Below are 18,817 nucleotides of genomic sequence, written 5' to 3'. Positions count from 1 at the left end.
ACAACGCTGGTGGCTTTCACCTCTTTGTGGGAGGAAGACTAAGTTCACTGCGTTTGAAAAACAGGGTGTTTGCTCTACACACGCATTCATGAAGAAATGTGTAGCCGAGCAAAAACTGCAGGATACTGAGCGCAGGAAGTGATAAAGACAAAAACGAAAGGTTCTGAAGAAGGTTTGGGTTCTCACAGTCACAACATTTGGAGGAAATTCACGGATGGGTGTTGCGACCGGTAAAGAAAATGAGATAACAATAACAGTAATGTCACCACAGGCACATCTGCATTTTGACAGAAAGTGTTTCCTGTCACTCACAAGAAAAGTACAGACAAAGCACTGTATACCTCAGGAGAAACTGATTACATTTACCGCTACACATGAATGAGGTTATGTACAGCTCCTTTTTTTTTTCACAGACAAGACTGTTGTTAGTTGCTCTTTTCCCCTCCATGCATTCTTAACATGTTCTTAACATTTGTTAACTCTTCAGCAGCCAGCGGCTTTCAGTTAATTTCACAACAGAGGGAATCTTGTGAAATCGTGCGAACATCTAATGTCAGCCTAATGTCATTATGGCTGCCATAAAGACATTAGGATTCATTATTTTAGCTGAGAGCGTAGATTTACTGAAACTTTACAGGAAAACATTACAAGTGAGTGAGGTGAAAGAGTAGTATGACGCTGAAATCAAAAGCAGATGATGAAAACAAATGAAAAGTTATCGTTAAAAATCTCCAATAGCAGACTACCAGGTACAGTAAAGCAGCTGAGAGAGGCTTTTTGCTATAAGCCAGGCTGCTACATCAGTACTAAACTAAAATGCTTCAGCAACTGCTGGGTGATTTTTTATTTTATTCATTTGTTGATGCTTGTTGATGATTTCCAGACAATAAATTCAACTCTATCTTTCTTCCCACGTTAGCTTTCTGTCTTAAGAACACACGAACGACAACAGATTAAAATTAGCTTGTAATGCTAACCTTTTCTTTTCTTTGGCGCTATCATTAGTCATATGAGCAAATAAATGAACTTAAAGTGCCCCAATGGCACGGCATGTTTTTCAATACTGCTAGACAGACTGCTGTGGGAACAGACAAGAGCCATATTTGTAGCATACTGAATAGCATTAGCATTGCAGTCATGCTAGGATGCTGAAAGTGGCACTCTTGGTTCAAACACCATGGGTCCTGATGACTGTCACTTTGTCTTTGCCCTTAAATGTGGCTTTTAAACAAGTGAAACAGCAAAGGGGTGTACCAAGAAACTAACCAACAGTGTTCATCTGTCAAGCACGCTTATATCTGCTGAGTCATTTTACAAGATACAAAAGGAAGACAGAGAGCAACGCTGACCCATTTTTTAGAGCAGCTAGAACCCTTAATAACTGGTTTCCAAGTAAAAAGGATTTTAGAGTCAATTAGTGAATGACAGCTGTAAGGAAACCTCAACTCTTCTCAGAGATGCAGGGTTAGCAGCTGTTTGGCCTTCTCCTTGTTGAGGATTTAGTTATACACTACAAGAACTATGATGCAATATGATGAGGCATAACTGGAGCATAAGTGGACAATCTTCATTCATACATTTTTTGTACATTTCACAATAAAATCTCATCTGTTTAATGATAATAATAAGCTAATAATAGAAAGTACTACTATTTAATATTTGACACACCAAGTGGCTCCAGAAATTAAAACATACATGAATTGTCCAAAGAAAAAGAAAGAAAAACAGGAAACAACTGTTAAAGCAGTTCATAAAATGTTATTAAGGTCTCATAAAGGTGTAACCTAACTGACTAGTATTTCATTGTAAAGTTAACAGTCATTAAAAAGGGGGGGGGAAGAAGAAGAAGAAGAAGTTGACCTACATCTCCCACATGAAGTGCTTATCTATGTTATCTGTTGCTTACATCACTGGGATTAAACTGGGGCACAAAAAGAGAGGAACTAAAACTGAAATGTATATAAATTTATGAATACAAAGGGGTTACTGGAATTTTAAAAACACTTTAGACCTCCAGAGAACAGATGAAAGGTTCCTGTCAACAAAGAAGCAGGAAGTAAAGAGTGAAACAGTTTCACGACTTGTTGTCTCTTAAGAGGTTTTGTTGGAAGACAGGGGAAAGCCAAACTGTCACAGCTCACAGGCCTGGGGAAGGATTAAGGATGCTAATCGAGGACGTTAGTAGTTTTTCCTCCATGATGTTGACCGATGTCAGGTTTTAGATCAAAATGTTTCCCGAGCTTTACGTTTCTAAAACAGAGATTGTGTTATACTTTCTGTGCCTGAGCTTCAATTGTGTCTAAAATGGAAACACTGAGGGGGCTTAGTGGTCTAAGCATCACACCACATAACCCACACTGTCCGTGGTTTGGTTCCGACATGTGACCTTTGTCGTCCCCCTCTCTTTCCCCCATGTTTCCTCTCTGCCTCCACCGGCAAGAGATTGTAAACAGAAACAAAACCCGTATTACAAAAGTCTGCCAAAAGACACAAGAGAAATTTACCACAAAGTGGTGCATAATATATGAGGCAGTGTTTGAGCCGCAGTTAAAGTAGATACAAAAGAGGCAGCATGTCAGCTGTTCTTGCATCATCTGACATTGAATCTTGAATTTTTTCACCATATGGGCATTAAAATACTCATTTATAGAAAGGTTAGGTGTCATGTGGGAGATTTATGAAACCATATAACATAGCTGGTTTGATTTTATTGCACAATCAGCTGCAAACACCAAAGGGGGGGGATAAACTTTTACTAAGTAACTCCCACAATGGCAAATTCAGTTCAGTTTGGTTCAGTTTAATAAAACTTGCTTTAAGGTGCTTTGTATTGTAATATAGAGACCCCACAATAATAGAGAGAAACCCCATCAATCAAGCGAGCCCCTCTGTGCAAGTATAGTGCGAGTATAATAACTTCAGTTTTATCTGAATTTAGAAGCAAGTTTGCTTAGGCTTCTGCCCCCGCAACCCAGCCTCGGATAAAGCGGATGAAGATGGATGGATGGATGGATGGATGGATGGATGGATGGATGGATGGATGGATGGATGGATGGATGGATGGATGGATAGAAGCAAGTAGCAAATGCTACTAAAGAACGAAGGTCTTCAGTTAGCTTTGACAAATTTACAAATAGCCAAAGCAGAACTATGATATTGCGTCAGGTCAATTTATGTTTATTTAAGATTTAGCAAATAGAGCCGTGGTGTCAAAGTCACTTTGGTTCCTGGTTTAGATGTACCCCAATTTGATATTAAGTGGGCAGATCAGTAAAAGAGCTGCACAATAACCTAACTTTCTTTTCATGTGATGCAGTACAAGGAAAGTTCACATTTAATAAGCCATTCATATTAAATGTGAGATATCTTATTACCTGTAGTTTAAGGAGCTTGAAAAAGAGAGCAACTTGACTTCTTCAAGCTTTTGTGAAGACATTTCAGCTCTCATCCAAAAGGCTTCTTCAGTTGTAAAACAAAAGGTAGAGGGTCACAGGTATTTAATACCTAGTGGCGGCTGTCCCTAAGAGGTACTCACTATTAATCACATGAGCCAAGGTTTGAACAAAGGCGTGGGTGATACCACTGGAGGTTTCAGGTGTAACCACTGTGAGATCTCGCGCTTCTCTATCATGTGACCTGTTGAGGTCACCTGATGCAAGATGTGACTTGGGGTTGAGACACCTGGGAAGCGAGCTCATGACTGCACTGTAGGTGGCAGGCAGTTGGTGACATAATCCACTCCTTCTGTTCAATAATGGTCGTTCACAGGGATGTAGATGGCCTCTTTTACTTGTCTTTCTCTGTCCAAAATGTGAACGTTGGCGTCCTTAAAAGAGTGACCTTTGTCAGTTGGGTGCAGATGTTCAACTGAGTCTTGTACTGTTGAAGTGGCTGACCGCTTGGTTTCTACAGTGTAGAGGTCCGAGCACTCCTTGACGCACTGCACAGCGTGGACTGGATTCCTTAACTTGTGTTTGGAAGTTTTGTCCTTGGGATAAACCAGTTTTTGTCTGAGTATGTGGCTGGGTCCGAAGTGCACTGAGACGTCGTGCTTAGAGAAAACTCACCTGAGTTTCTCTGATGAACCTGATGCATAAGGGATGACAACATTGTTCTGCTTGTCACTCTGTTTCTTGCTAGTTGTTGTCTGACCTTTACTGTGGATCATTACTGATTTGATGAAGGCCCAGTTGAAATTACGACATGTTGTAAGTGTTTTCTTTAGGTGTGTGTTTCTTTTTGTTTCCTTCGGGCTCAGAGGTAATGTTTTCTGCCCGGTGTTGCAGGGTCCTGATAACCCCAAGTTTGTATTCCAGAGGGTGGTGGCAGTCAAAGAGTAGCTACTGGTCTGTATGTGTGTTGGCTTCCCGTAAACTTCAGTGTTGAGGCTTACATCCAACTTTTTTCACACCTTGCCTCATGTGATGAGGCAAGGTGTCAAAAGGGACAGCCCCCACTTAGAACTTCCATGTCCTGGATGACTGAGAATCTACAGAGACTTATTAACCATACATAAGAAAAGTACAAACCTTCACATGTGTTGTAAAACTATTCTTTTACTTTTTATGATTGAAACAGTTTGTCAAGATCTAGACATATCTTTTTATTCTTTCCATGCATTTTCATAACCATGCTACAAGATCATTTTTACACTTGCAAAGCCAATGGGCTGAGTTTCACTCTTTGTCCATGTTTGACATTCCTGTATTAGAGGCTAGAGCTCATGGTGGTGTACGCACAATTGTAGCGCCAGACTCTCTGACTGTAGTAAACTCAGAGGTTATCATTTTCAAATGCAGGAACGTGTTTCTTCTTTAAAAAATACAATATATATTTCAAGAGAGCAGAGGAATTTCTGCATTTAACTGGACACCGCTGCTTTAGCTAATGCAAAGATGCAGTCTTTCGTTATCTCAGTGGATAGCAAGAACATGCTATGTTTAAATTTGACTGTGAGAGCTGAAATAGCCTCAGCATCTAGTTCACTAATGTTTCCAAAAGTTAGAACAGTGGTACTGGCTCTCGAGGCAAAGTGGAATAGAGATTAAAGCATTTGCTTATCTGCTGCAGAAATTTCCACTGGCCTATTTGCATCCACTGACTTTAAACCAAACAAGTAATGATGCACGTTTGAGTACAGTATGAACAGAAACCTGTAGCTATTTGCTGTCTGTCTGTTTGCTCGTTTGCGTCATTCCCCAACTTCCTCTTTGTCGTGTGGTTGCTGCAGAATGTGACGTTCGTCTCTGCAGATATATAAAGGCAACGCTGCGCGGGCTCGTCAAACAGACGCAGTTAGAGATCTCATAACTCTCTAAGAGCCCAACATTTAGTCATACATGTGCAAAGAATTGTTGCCATGCCAGGTTTAGTCACATCTCCAACAAAGGAGCTTCAGCAAATCAACATGGACACTGACAACAAGAAGACAGAGAAATACAGGTAAAATTTATTCTGGCCAATCAATATCATTACATCTTGTCTTGTTTTTGTTTGAATATAAGTAAAATAACTTTTGTTCGTTTCTGTTTGATTAACCAGAGGGGGAAACCTGAAGTATCGGCTGCAGCGTAAATCATCCCAAGCCACAAAAACTGAGGGGTAAGTGAGAAAAAACTCAACTACAAGCTAAAAGCAAACCCTGCTCATATTTTATGCTTCATGTATGGATAACTGTGCTAACTTTATTCTCCTCGTTTACAGGCTTTGTTTTGAAGATATGTCTCAGTGGTCACAATCACTTGAGAGGCTTCTTTCATCCAAATGTAAGTTAATCAATACACTGTCTCAGACTCATCTTAGTCACTAAATGTCGAAAAACAATGGCTAACTGCAGATCTTTTTTTTTACCATCTTTAGATGGAATGAAGATATTCCAGGCATTCCTGAAGTCGGAGTTCAGTGATGAAAACATTGAGTTTTGGGTGGTTTGTGAGGAGTTTAAGAAGATAAGAAATTCCTTCAGGATGTCATCCAGGGCGAAAAAGATCTTCAAACGCTACATTCAAGCTGAATCTCCCAGAGAGGTATGTAGCTCTTGATAATCCAGACAGATTTATGGCACTTTACAGAACAAGGAGCGCTGGCTGCTTTAGTTTTTCTTCATTGGTCCTCATTATGTTTCCTCTGCTTCCAGATCAACATTGATCAAAAGACGAGGGAAAGGATCCAGCAGAACATAGAGGCGCCTTCTACAGTGTGTTTTGATGACGCTCAAAAGATCGTCTACGGGTTAATGGAGAGGGACTCTTACCCACGTTTCCTCAAGTCTGACATTTACAGGACTTTAACGGACTCCACATCACAATCGGTGAACATGTAAAAAGAAGTGGAGCCTGAGACTTTGTGTGTGTAAAAGCTGGACTTTGACGCTACGCCCAGTACTGGACTACCTGAGAGGAGCCGTGACGTCTGCTTGTTTGTCCTGAGACTGGTGGTGATGGACACCAAAACTAAACCCAGTTTATTTCCATTACATTCATACTTTTCTAAAGAGTTGGAAAATAAATTGGGAGTGGCCTCATCTGAACTTGTTAAAAAGACTTAGCCGGCACTTTAGTGAAAATCTGTGAGAAGAGTTTGCTAAGAAGCAGACAGTGTGCTTGGAAATGCTGTGTACAGGTCACGACTGCTTTCCCAAAACGCCACAGTTCTCTAAAGAGAATGCTGGGGACTTTCTGAGTGAGGCACCAGGAAGCATGTGTGGTCAACGCCATCCACACAAAATGAAACTGCACAATCCGATATCTGCACATGCACATCATCTGAAGTTTATTGTTATTTCACTAAAGCAATAAAAAAGTAGATGTATCTAGATGTGGATATTATGCACAGCCTTGTGAATTTAACATTTTTTACATAGTGACATCAGTGCTGACACAGTAAGCCGATACATTGTAATGATAGTAATCTATTATAAGCTATATGTTAAAAAAAATGTATTCCAGTTTGCGAATGTGAATAATAAATGGGTTTGTGACAAATAATAAAAACAAACTGTTTTAAATGTACATTGTGACTACATGGTTTTTTTGAGACACAAAGAAGAGCCGCTTAAGCTTTAGTTAAACACCTTTTTAAGAATACAGGAAGTGACTTAGTCAGCAGTTCATTCATTTCTTTTTCTCAGTCATTCATAAACTGTCTCACAGTTATAGTATTTACTACCCAGTGGGTTTATGATATGTAGAACAGCACAACGTACCAGGACACCTAATCTTGAAACTGTGGCCTCATTTCTTTTCCATGTTATATAAGTAATTCTTTTTAACTGTTTTTAAGAAAAAATCCTTTGCACAGGATGTAAACAGGAAGCAGCTGGCCTCATATAACTACGTTAGCTTAGTTTAGCTCAATGCAAACACACTGAAAATTAGGAGGACCTCGAGAGCCTAATCGTTTTGTTTGTTTCCTTTGTTTTGCTTTTTTGACAATTATTTTAAAGTAGCAAGTTTAGTAATCATGTTTTGCTGAGCCAGCAGGGTTTTTAAAAAATCCCTTTAAACTCCTTAATATACATTTTTCCCCAGTGAAAAGGGGATACCATCACAAAGAACTATTCATTTTAAACTGTCCATATAAAAAGCATTCTATATTGTATCAGCCTGTTGCAGCTGCACTATGGATTGTTTACACTGACTGAAGAATGCCGGCCATGCCATTAAACCAATAGAAGCCTTGCACGTTTTTTTGTGCAGCCGAGGATCTTTGGTGTCTTTGAGACTGCCAAAGTTACTACTATAGTTCAAAATCATGATATGCATCGAGCATCAGTGAGGTTTCAGCAATTTCGAGTGCTACGTGAGCAGACAGGTTGTTACAAAATTCTTCCACCTACACACGGTCTGTTCTTACATCAGCCTTTCATGTGTCATCGGCCTTTCATGTTCTTAAACGGGTTATCGTCCCACCATCCTGCAAGTCGCTCAGCCTTTCGCCACCCAGTGTCTCATTCCTTAGTGTACCAGATGTTGCCGTTGCATGTTCCTGTTAATGCAGCTAAAAGTTTTAAACTGAAACTGGATTTGTCGGGGCTTTTTTTTAAAAAAGAAATTTTGGCTTTTTTTCTTTTTTTTTAAAAAAAGGAAGTTTATCTGTGAGAACACATCAGGTATCACTCTGCTAAAGGTTACAGAAATTAGGAAGATCTGTTTAGGCCTAACTGCTCCACCACATCCTCTTTTAATCTCACTTGTGTACTTTTGAATTTGCGCAGACACACAATGAGAGAGAGAGAGAGAAAGAGAGAGAGAGAGGCATATATGTAAGCAGTCATGACCCTGAAACACCTTTTGGGTTGTCAGGTGAGTAAAACACAACAAACTAAAGGTTAAGCACCACTAATGCCATGTTGTGTTTTTGTCAAATAAACTTTCAAAAGGATCTGAACTTTTTGAAAAATTCTTCTAACTATTATTTTAATCTTTAGTCAGTCATGGCTGACATGGATGGACCGCTGTCTGCTAGTCATTTCCCTTTTTACACTGGTCTGTGTGTTGGCAACAAGATGATCCGGTGATACGTCAGTCATATGATTATAAGCCACTATCAGAAAAAGTGAGTTAGGGTGCTTTTTTAACCACCCTGAGATACTAATCACCAATGCGTTATTGATGACTATCTACTACCCATTAAGAATACTACTCAGCAACTAAGACTAAAAGTCACCAATGAAACTCTTAGCCACCATATGTGTCATTAGATGGAAGCGATCATGCTTTCAGCACGTGACAGATCTTGCTCAACCAGTTCAACAAAGAAGGCTTTGTTTTACATCTATTTTAATGACATGTAAACATGTTCCACAGAGGAAACATTCTGCCAGGTGCAAAAATTTGCTTTTACCAAACGTGATGCATAGCCCTCCTGCCATCCTTTAAAAAACTCACACCCATCACCCTAGGGACCATTCTCAGCCACGCCATAAAAAGACCATATATCCATATTTTATTCCACTTTAAATTAGCCAACCTTGTAAAACTACTTCTCCCTGAAATATTCATGTAAAGTTTTAATTATATTTTCGTTGTTTTAACCCTTCAAATCCCAGTGTTATTACATGAGCGCCCTGTGTTATAAGCCCCAAAAACCAAAAAACGAAACTAAATATTTCCACAAAAAACCAGTTGAAGTAATATGTGATTGTCATTATAAGTAGGCCTTTAGATGGACCAAAGATTGGCACCAACATACATTTTGACCTGCCATTATTTTTTTTGCATTTTTTTTGCAATTTAAAAATTAAAACTTCAAGGCCCTGAGTCTTCATTGACATCCAAGAAAAGAAGAAAAAATAAAATCATATGATGATAATTTGGGGTTGAAAAATAGCGTTTATAATGGAAGTCAATGGGCAGAAAATGGTCCCCAGGGTGATGGGTGTGGGGATTTCTGCTGCTCAGCCATTTTAGGCTGATTTAAGGAATTCACACTGGAATATTAACATTGACAGGTAAAAACTATCCTGTGGCAAGTTTGGTTATATTCCACTGAACACAGTGGAAATGGCAGCCATTTAACACATAGCAGTGGCACAAAAAGGTCCCAAGAAGGCAGGAAGGTTAAAAATAATCTGCGCTTGGAGGACGACAGTGAACCTCACGGTACAAAAGTCAACTCACCTGAAGTGGCTTACAGACTTTAATTAAAGCTAATTCAAAAGACAGTGAGCTGAGCTGATACTGGCCTCCTTAAGATCATGCTGCTAAGATAAGATAAGATAAGATAGAACTTTATTAATCCCTCGGGTGGGTTCCTCTGGGAAATTCGATTTCCAAATAAGCACAGCACCGACAGAAGTTACAGAGTTATACACACACACATATATATAAATACAGAGACAATATAAATAAAATATACGAAGGGGATAAATAGAATAAATAGGAATAAAAATAAAAATACAAGTGAATTGCACATTTCAAGTATTGAGTCTATTGCACCGTTGACTATTTACAAAAGTATTGCACAAAAGGTATTGCACAGTGAGGTGAAGAGGCACTACAGCTTAGTTGTTCCCTCCTTTGTCCTCCTGTCTCCCCTCCCTCTCCCCTCCAGAGAGGAGTTAAACAGTCTGATGGCGTGTGGGACAAAGGAGTTTTTAAGTCTGTTAGTTCTTGTCTTTGGGAGAAGCAACCTGTCACTGAACAGACTCTTCTGGTTGTTAATGGCCGTGTGCAGAGGATGCCTGGCATTGTCCATAATGTCCATCAGTTTCTTGCTAACATGACTAAAAGACAGAAGTATATGTTCAGCTCATTTTTCATTTTTTGTTTAAATCCAAAGCAGGCCACACTGTGCATATGCACACACACATTCATACATATATATATATATATATATATATATATATATATATATATATATATATATATATATATATGTGTGTGTGTGTGTGTGTGTGTGTGTGTGTGTGTGCTGTCAGCGTTAATCTCGTTAAAATGACGTTAACGCCATAACCGCATTAACGCGGCAAATCTCCGTTAGCGAGTTAGCGCGGATCACCCCGTATGTGGGGCTGCACGGCGTCAACGCGTTAGCATGGTTAGCTTGTTAACGCGTTAGTGCCGTCCAACCCAACGCACCAGGTGATCCGTGCTAACTCACTAACGGAGATTCGCCGCGTTAATGCGGTTATGGCGTTAACGTCATTTTAACGAGATTAATGCTGACAGCACACACACACACACACATTATATAAATTTAAAAAAAAAACACCCAGCACGCCCCTGCGGGTGGTTTATCCTTCAAGCTCGGGTCCTCTACCAGAGGCCTGGGAGCTTGAGGGTCCTGCGCAGTATCTTAGCTGTTCCCAGGACTGCGCTCTTCCGGACAGAGATCTCTGATGTTATTCCCGGGATCTGCTGGAGCCACTCGCCTAGCTTGGGAGTCACCGCACCTAGTGCTCCGATTACCACGAGGACCACTGTTACCTTCACCCTCCACATTCTCTCGAGCTCTTTTCTGAGCCCTTGGTATTTCTCCAGCTTCTCGTGTTCCTTATATATATATATATATATTTCTCCAGCTTCTTGTGTTCCTTATATATATATATATATATATATATATATATATATATATATATATATATATATAAGGAACACGAGAAGCTGGAGAAATATATATATATATATATATATATATATATATATATATATATATATATATATATATATATATATATATATATATGTATATTTCCTCATCCCCACAAACATTGCAAATCTAAAGAATATAAACGTAGACACAGACAGTTGATGTGATAGGCTTTTTTAAACTCAGTAACAGTAAGGGTGAAGTCTTAAATCTATTAAATCTGCCCTAGTTCGCATCAGCCAACTCATACAAAAACCAAATTTGAGGCACAAAATGTCTCAGGTTATTCTGACCTGCAGGTCAATGGACCGCGAAAGAAAACAATAACCCACCGCTATCTCACTGTGCTGATGTGAATTGCAAATAAAAACTTGTAAAACTTTTTTCATCTTCCATACTTTCCACTGCTGCACTATGTAAAACAATAACAATTAAACACTGCTGACCATGACCCTGCCATTCAAATGAAGGCCCCATGTTTAGATCTGGACCATAAGAAGGTTATATATAACTTTTTTTACAACAGGTGTTAAAGAAATTTGCAGAATTATCTGTGAGTGGCTTGCACAACAGAAAAGCTTTCAGGGACTGTGATGTCTGTAACTAATGGAGTTTTACTCATATGTGAAGCAGTCACAGTTTTGTGTATTCTGCAATCAACGTACACATTTGTGTCCTAAATACGTGTGAATTAACTGCTTTTATGTAGATAATGGTGTAACACGCAGGCGAGGGCAGACCTGGTTATGCTGTTTTGCTCGCCTACTCTGCTTCTGTTTACATACTTCCCCAGTAATGACCTTAATAAAAAATCATCTGCCCCACAAAGCATCCATATTTAGTCATGTGGTCCTGTTCTTGATTTTCATGTCAACCATGTAAGTAGGTAAGATCATTTAATCTCTCTTCTTTTGGGTTCTTTTATTAAAATAAATGTCTATTAGTTTAAACAAATTGTTGAAAGCACACTGAGTTAGCTGCTTTCTCTCTGTCAGCTACTTCCTGGTCACAAAAGCACACTCTGGTCAGGCAGACCACACGCAGATAACGTGCATCATGTCCTAGTTTCAGTCACAAGTTCAACTTTAAACTTGTCTGTACCGGTTTGTGTTTGATATGTCTGGTCTTTCAGGTCTCTTATTTACAGCGTATTAACTGTTCATACAATCATTCCCTGATAAACAAATGCAAGCTGTTTTTTTATTATTCTCTGTTAAAGGAACCTTTACATCTACATTTTATCATACTGACGGCTAGTTGAACTTAAAGAAAAAGTTAAAGAAAAAAAGAGGAGCTAATTAGTTAGAGATAGCTAAGTTAGTTAAAGGGGACATGAAATGCTACACATATAACAGCTAATATACACCATTGAGCCCTGCTCTCAAAAACTGACATAGATGTTAGACTGTCTGTGAAGCTGGATTTAAGAAATCAGAGCTAGAAGTTAAAGTTTGGCTGTCTTCTGTCAGTACTCAAACTAATAGACTCAAACAGGCTCTCCTCTACACAATCCTCATTTATAAAGTGCTTTACAAACAGCATTTTGATTTTTAGTTTTAGTGTTGTTATTTTCCTCTGAGTCAGCGAATCTGTCTCTAGTTAGCTAACATAAGCTAATGTAAGTCTATTAGCTGCAACAGACCAACCGCATGACGTTACGTACCGTACTGACAGAAGATGGCGCTAAACATGTTTTTCAAACTTGAACTTTGAGCCTCGATTTCTTAAATCCAGTGTTACATCTATGTCAGTATTTGAGAGCAGGGCTCAGTGGTGTATATTAGCTTGTGTGTGTCTAGCATTTCATGTTCTCTTTAAGAGTCAATGTTGTAGTTTTTGTTAGTAAATGTATTTTCATGAAACCTATTGTGTACTTTCACTGTGTCCATATGAATGTGTTGCTCTGCTCTGACGTTTCCTCCACCAGCAAACCAATATTTCTGCTTTCAAATGTAATGCCTGTTAAATAGATTGTAATGGCTAAAATGATGTAAACATGCTACAATCATGTTTTCACAGGATTCTGTGCAGACCTCTGAATAACTAAGTGCATCCCTGTCATGCTCCGGGGTCTGTTTTCTGATCTTGCTGCGTTTTGGGACTTACCGATTTAGTTATTTGAATATTATGAGATTCCTGCATTGCCTAGTCTTAATGTGTTTCTTATTTTTGTACTATTCTGTGAACATAGTCTTGTTCTTGGTTTCCAGTTGGTTTAGTTTTTCCTCCCTTTCTGTTCCTCTTTCTCTCATGTCACTTCCTTTCGTATTTAGTCCTTTTGCATGTATGTTTTCCTTATCTACTTATTTCCCTTCCTGTTTCCTTCGTCTCTTCCCTGTTTTTCGCCCTTTTGTATTTCCTTGTGAAGTCAGTCTCATCTCCCTGTTGATTCAAGACCAGAGACCTGGAGCTGCAAAACATGCCCAAATCAAATTTTGAATGCATAAATGTGATCACAGAGTTGTATAGTGGTGCATGTTTCACACCTCAGTGGTTGTCATCAGCAAACCATCTGACATCCAGTAATAGAAGAATATGTCACACCAGTCATGCCACTGCTGTGTTATTCTGACTGCGCATGTAAACTTGAACCTGCATGTAAGGAAACGTTCCAGCCAGTATGACATCAATGGTTTAAATGCATGCACTGCCATCATTTGCTGTTTGTACATATTTTGAAAAACATGTCCATTTGAGAATTCAAATATTATTTGAATGACTAAGCAAGTTTAAAACAGACGTATCCAGAGTAACTTGCTCCCATGCTGTCAATGAGTATACTCTATTCAAACTCAAAGTCATATTGTCCTAATTAGAGTAAGTACATTTTAAAAGCAACCCCCTTGCCTGCTAACAAACTTCTACATAATCACAAAAGAAGGCATCCCCTGCCTCAGTATGACAGTATGATATACTATATATATTAGACTGTTCCCCCCATTCCATGCAAGGCCACCTGGGTTGGCTGGAAGACTGTTTACTTAGCCTGGCAGGGCGAAGGGCACTGTCTCAGCTGAACTCTGGACACACACACACACATACACTGATATGCACACACTGATCCCCCCTCCCTTTCCAAACGTCTTCGATGCTTGTGCCCTACTGGGGAAGATGGCAGTTGACTGGACCAGCGCAGACATGCTGCAGGACCGGATGCGCTGTCTACACCGGCTCTCTCTTACTCCTTACCCGCCCCTGTTGCTTGTCTTGTGTTTCTATGGTGTATTGATAGTCATGTGCTTTTTGTGCTCAGGTGTTTTTTTCTGTTATCAAACTGTTCTCCCACTAGGAGCTCAGTCTGAGTGGAGTTTTTTTTCTCCTCCTCTTACCTCATGTTATGTATTTTCGTTGTTTTTTTTCCTATCAGCCTACCTTTCTGACATGTCTCCCCAATGTGATGTTTGTGTAAAGTTGGTCAGAAGGTTCCTTTGTAAGTGCGCATGCGCCATTAGCGTGCTGCCTGCTGTAACCCTAATTTCCTTCGGGATTAATAAAGTATTCTGATTCTGATTCTGATGATATGGCAGCTGCACAGCACAGGACAGAAAGGACTTGGCCCCGGGTAGTGAGAATAGTACAGGGGATTTTGGGAATTTCTTTCCGAGATCTGAACTCAAACTATGCTCGCCGTGTCCAGAAAAAGGCTACCTGTGTTGATGTGGACTCCATCCACCTGGGTAATAAACTGTCCCTCTGCCTTCTGGAAGAAGCTATAGGACTATAAAAACAAGAACCACCAGACAGCATAAATACACACCTTTAAAGAGCAGGCGTGTGTCAATTTCACCATGTGAGTGCACAATGACATTAAGGAATCTTTGAACCTTTATCAGTATAGCACTGGTATCACTCCAGGACTTGACAATCAGTGCATCCCCAGTGCTCTGTGTATATTATCTGTATTTGTTGTTTATTTATGATAAATGTGATCATTTTGTAAAGGAAATCATCACTTCCATTATCCTTTCAGTGTTTCTGATGCACATGCTTTCAGCCGAGTTCTTCCTCTCTGCTTAAGTGATGCTATGCTTTAAAATTCTAAAGAGGTACTTCAGTTCAGTGAAAAAGTAATTTGAGTGTTCCCATACTAATTATTCTGGTGAGGAAGAGCGTGCATTGAAATATAAAATCTCTAATTTAGCTTTTTTTTTTCTGTTCTCTGCTAGTTGAAATAACACCAGTTCATTCCATGTTATTATTTTACATATATACCAAATAACCAAGATTTTATTTTTATTGAAAATATTAATTCAGCCCAAGTTTCTCCTGCTGATATTAAAGCGTCCCTTCCAAGTTTTAATCTCTTGATCATCTGATGTTTCACTCCAACTATGTCACTTCTTTAATCTTTTCTGACACAAACACATTTGTTTGATGCTAACAAATTACACAAGACAACGCAGTAAACAGTAAAGATAGATAGATAGGAGGAACTGCTGTAAAACTGATAAACGAAACTTGATCTGTAACAGTATCAGCACTGACGTGAGTTGTGCGATGTAGTGACTGAACAACTTTTAGCCGGAAAATGTGGTAAAAATGTGAGCGTGGGGGTAAAGAAAAACAATTTGCTGTATTCTGAGCATTCATGTGACTCCTTCTTATGTAACAATTCAAGAGACAAGGTGCAGCAGGGTGACAACGTCAGAGAGCAGCGTCAGTTGTTTACTTGTTCCACTCTGATCCTGACTTTCATCATGAGGATGGAGAAGCCAGGATCCAACAGAAAAGCTGTGAATGTGAAGACCATTCCTCAGGATGTACTCTACCTCGAATGAAATTAAAGTTGTCTCATTTGTAATACAATGAGGAGGGTTTTTAAGGCTTTTTCTGCAACTGATACCGAGTACACCATTTAAATATTCCAGCTGTTATCCTCTCTAGTTTTTCCTTCATGACCTCAGACTGCATTTTAATATTGCCGTATCTGATGTTTTCTTTAAAATGCAAACAAATCCAAATCATGTGCTGTTCTCTTGTCAGCAGACAGGAAACAAATGAAGTAAGCCTCTCCTGGGACACTATTTGAGCACAAAAGTAATTCTGACTTGCATTCAAGTCAGTTTTGTTTGTAGTGACTGTTTTGTTTATAATGAAGTTATGTTTTCTCCGTAAAATTTGGACAAATAGCATTTCATTCTGAAGTCAGAGCTCTTTGAAAAAGGCCTGGACATCCAACCCGCCTGTCAAGAGTTCCAGACGTTTGACAGTCCAGAGGAAAGACAGAAAGCAGCCAGTATTTACTGAATTCGTCCAGGCTGAGTCACCTAAATCAATAAAAACCGTGTTCATGAAAAGCCTGGAAAGCAAGCGTGAGCACTACCCTGTATAATCTGCACGTACAACAACCGCAACACCTAGAAATTGAAACTGCAATCACAGTGTAGGTGGCTGGATGCGATACATTATCTTCTGCATGAGGGAACACTATGTTCAGATATATTATCCGTGTGTTATTGCTATCCAATTTTTGTGATTTGGATTTCTAGTCAATGGAAGCCATTAGTCATTGCTTCCTTCTTCCTGTGGCACATGAGATAATCGCAGCCCACTAGAGAATGCTACTTTCTCATGTTTCATTCAATCTAAGCAATACAAAGACCTTTTTGATGCAGCCTCTAAACAGAGAGGCTCTGGAAAGCACTGCGAGGTCTTGAGGATAAAGAGCACTGGAAACATAATACAACATGATTCCGGCCCATCTAGTCTGCAGAGTGACCTCTGTGTCTGGCACAAACTGACATCATTTGTGTTGTTGACAGTGGAAAGTGTTGCACAGACAGACTGGGGAAGTGTTGCTGATGGGCACCATGCAGACACTTCCCCTTCTCTCAAAATATCCCAACAGACTGATGGCCGTGCCACTGAAACTTCCACACTACAGGGAGTACCATCTGGTGCACAGATAACACTTGGATGGAACTAAAAGTAAAACTCTGCTTTTCAATAATGTGATGCTTCTGGGTGATATAGCCATTGTTTCAAGTGTGAAATTCAATATTTATTGATCGATACAAGTGAAATGTAGATGGCCAGAGGGCTGTTGCATGTATTCTTGCACAATCTTCTCATGTGTGCATCATAAAGCATTGCGATCCCCGAGAGTTTATTGTGATAGCGATATATTTAAATTGTTCAAGCGTTGCAAAAACGGAACAAAAACCCCCATCTGTGTTTTCATGGGTGTAAAAAGTGCATCACGTCTCTTTGCAGTTGGTGTGCTACTGCCACACAGTGGCGACTTGAAAGACGTGCAGGCAAAATTTAAATTTGAGCCACTGAAAAACACCAAAAATGATGCAGCGAAGAGTAAACATTAAATTAACCTTTATGTTTAAACTGTAAATGATTATATATCATCAACCAGATCAGCAATTTTGTTATAAAAAATGTGCCTCCTTCCATGCGGTGTCCAGTTGGTTGCAATTCAATTAATTTTGGAAATGATGATTAGAATTTGTCCATCAGCAGAATAAGTTGTCAGGAAATCATTAAAGTGCATAAAGGGCCAGTTGAAACACTTGTTGGAGGATGTGGAAGAATCCAACTGCATGTGATAACCAGTGATGGGAGACAACAGGAACGTTTATGTCAGGCGCAGTGGCCCGTGGACATGGGATGGACTCAAGTGCAGATTCAAAACCGGAGGCCAGGGGTGAGGTGTAACGAAAAGAGATTTATTTTTACAATGCTCAGAGGCTAACAGAAAGTGCAGACTGAATCAATGAACATAAACTAGGTGTCTGAGGCGAGAGAAAAATACTGTGGTGATAACTAGATGGCAGGGATAACTGGGTGCAGGTACTGGGCAGGGGAAACTGTGGCGGGCCAGGGCACTGAAACAGAGGACAGAGCAGTCAGGGGAATCCCACAGAGGTTTGCGAGTGAATCCAAGGATAGTACACTGAGCTGTCTTACAAGCTTGCAGGTGGGGGTTGCGTGGAGGGGGGAGGCAGGAGAGGTCCAGGCGGGTGCTGCATGCAATGCAGGGAGGCAGGCAGCAACTGGTATCCAGGAGAGCTTGGTAGGTGGGTTTCAGAGGCTGACGAGAAAAAACAGAGATTCGGTTAACACACACGATTAGTCACCAAGGAACGGACGTGAGGCCGAGAACTGACTAAAGTTGGCAGATAATCTGGCGAAGACCAGTTGAGTGCGCCGGTCATAAATACTGCTGGTACGATTGCCATCAGGTGAGGAGCAACAAAGACTCCACCCAGTGGGGAGGAGCTGATGCTGTGGAAAACCACCCAGACCACGACAGTTTAGGTATCTAGGCAAACATCTGTCAAGAAAAACACAATTAGTGTGCCAAGTGGTGGGAGGTATTCTATCTTGTTATTTCTATAGTACACAACTACTGTACTGTGCAAAAGTCCTGGGCCACCCCTCATTTATATTTTGCTTTCAAGGTGTTAGGTTTTCTGAAGGTCTTTTGTTGTGGATTTTCGGATGACATGTATACCTATATACACTATATATCTATCTGGACTGAACAGATAGATATATAGGGGCGATCGTGGCTCAGGGGGTTGGGAAGCGCATCTGTAACCGGAAGGTCGCCGGTTTGATCCCTGGTCGTTGTGCCCTTGGGCAAGACACTTTACCCTACTGCCTACTGGTGTTGGCCAGAGGGGCCGAGGGCGCGATATGGCAGCCTCACTTCTGTCAGTCTGCCCCAGGGCAGCTGTGGCTACAACCGTAGCTTGCCTCCACCAGTGTATGA

General features: G+C 40.1%; 1 protein-coding gene across 1 annotated transcript; it reads left to right on the top strand.

Moving 5' to 3' along the window:
* Positions 1-5,274: 5,274 nt before the first annotated feature.
* rgs13a (regulator of G protein signaling 13a) lies at positions 5,275-7,010 on the top strand. Its single transcript, XM_082513068.1, has 5 exons — positions 5,275-5,442; positions 5,542-5,601; positions 5,704-5,765; positions 5,860-6,026; positions 6,137-7,010. Exons 1-5 carry the CDS (start codon positions 5,360-5,362, stop codon positions 6,320-6,322), a joined length of 558 nt encoding a protein of 185 aa, XP_082369194.1. The 5' UTR covers positions 5,275-5,359; the 3' UTR covers positions 6,323-7,010.
* The last annotated feature ends 11,807 nt before the right edge of the window (positions 7,011-18,817 follow it).

The sequence above is a fragment of the Aulonocara stuartgranti genome (genome assembly GCF_965226115.1).
Source record: "Aulonocara stuartgranti genome assembly, chromosome: 18".
In the NCBI taxonomy this organism is placed as follows: Eukaryota; Metazoa; Chordata; class Actinopteri; order Cichliformes; family Cichlidae; genus Aulonocara; species Aulonocara stuartgranti.
The sequence above is the reverse complement of the archived record's forward strand: the minus strand, read 5'-3'. Positions and strand labels throughout refer to the sequence as shown.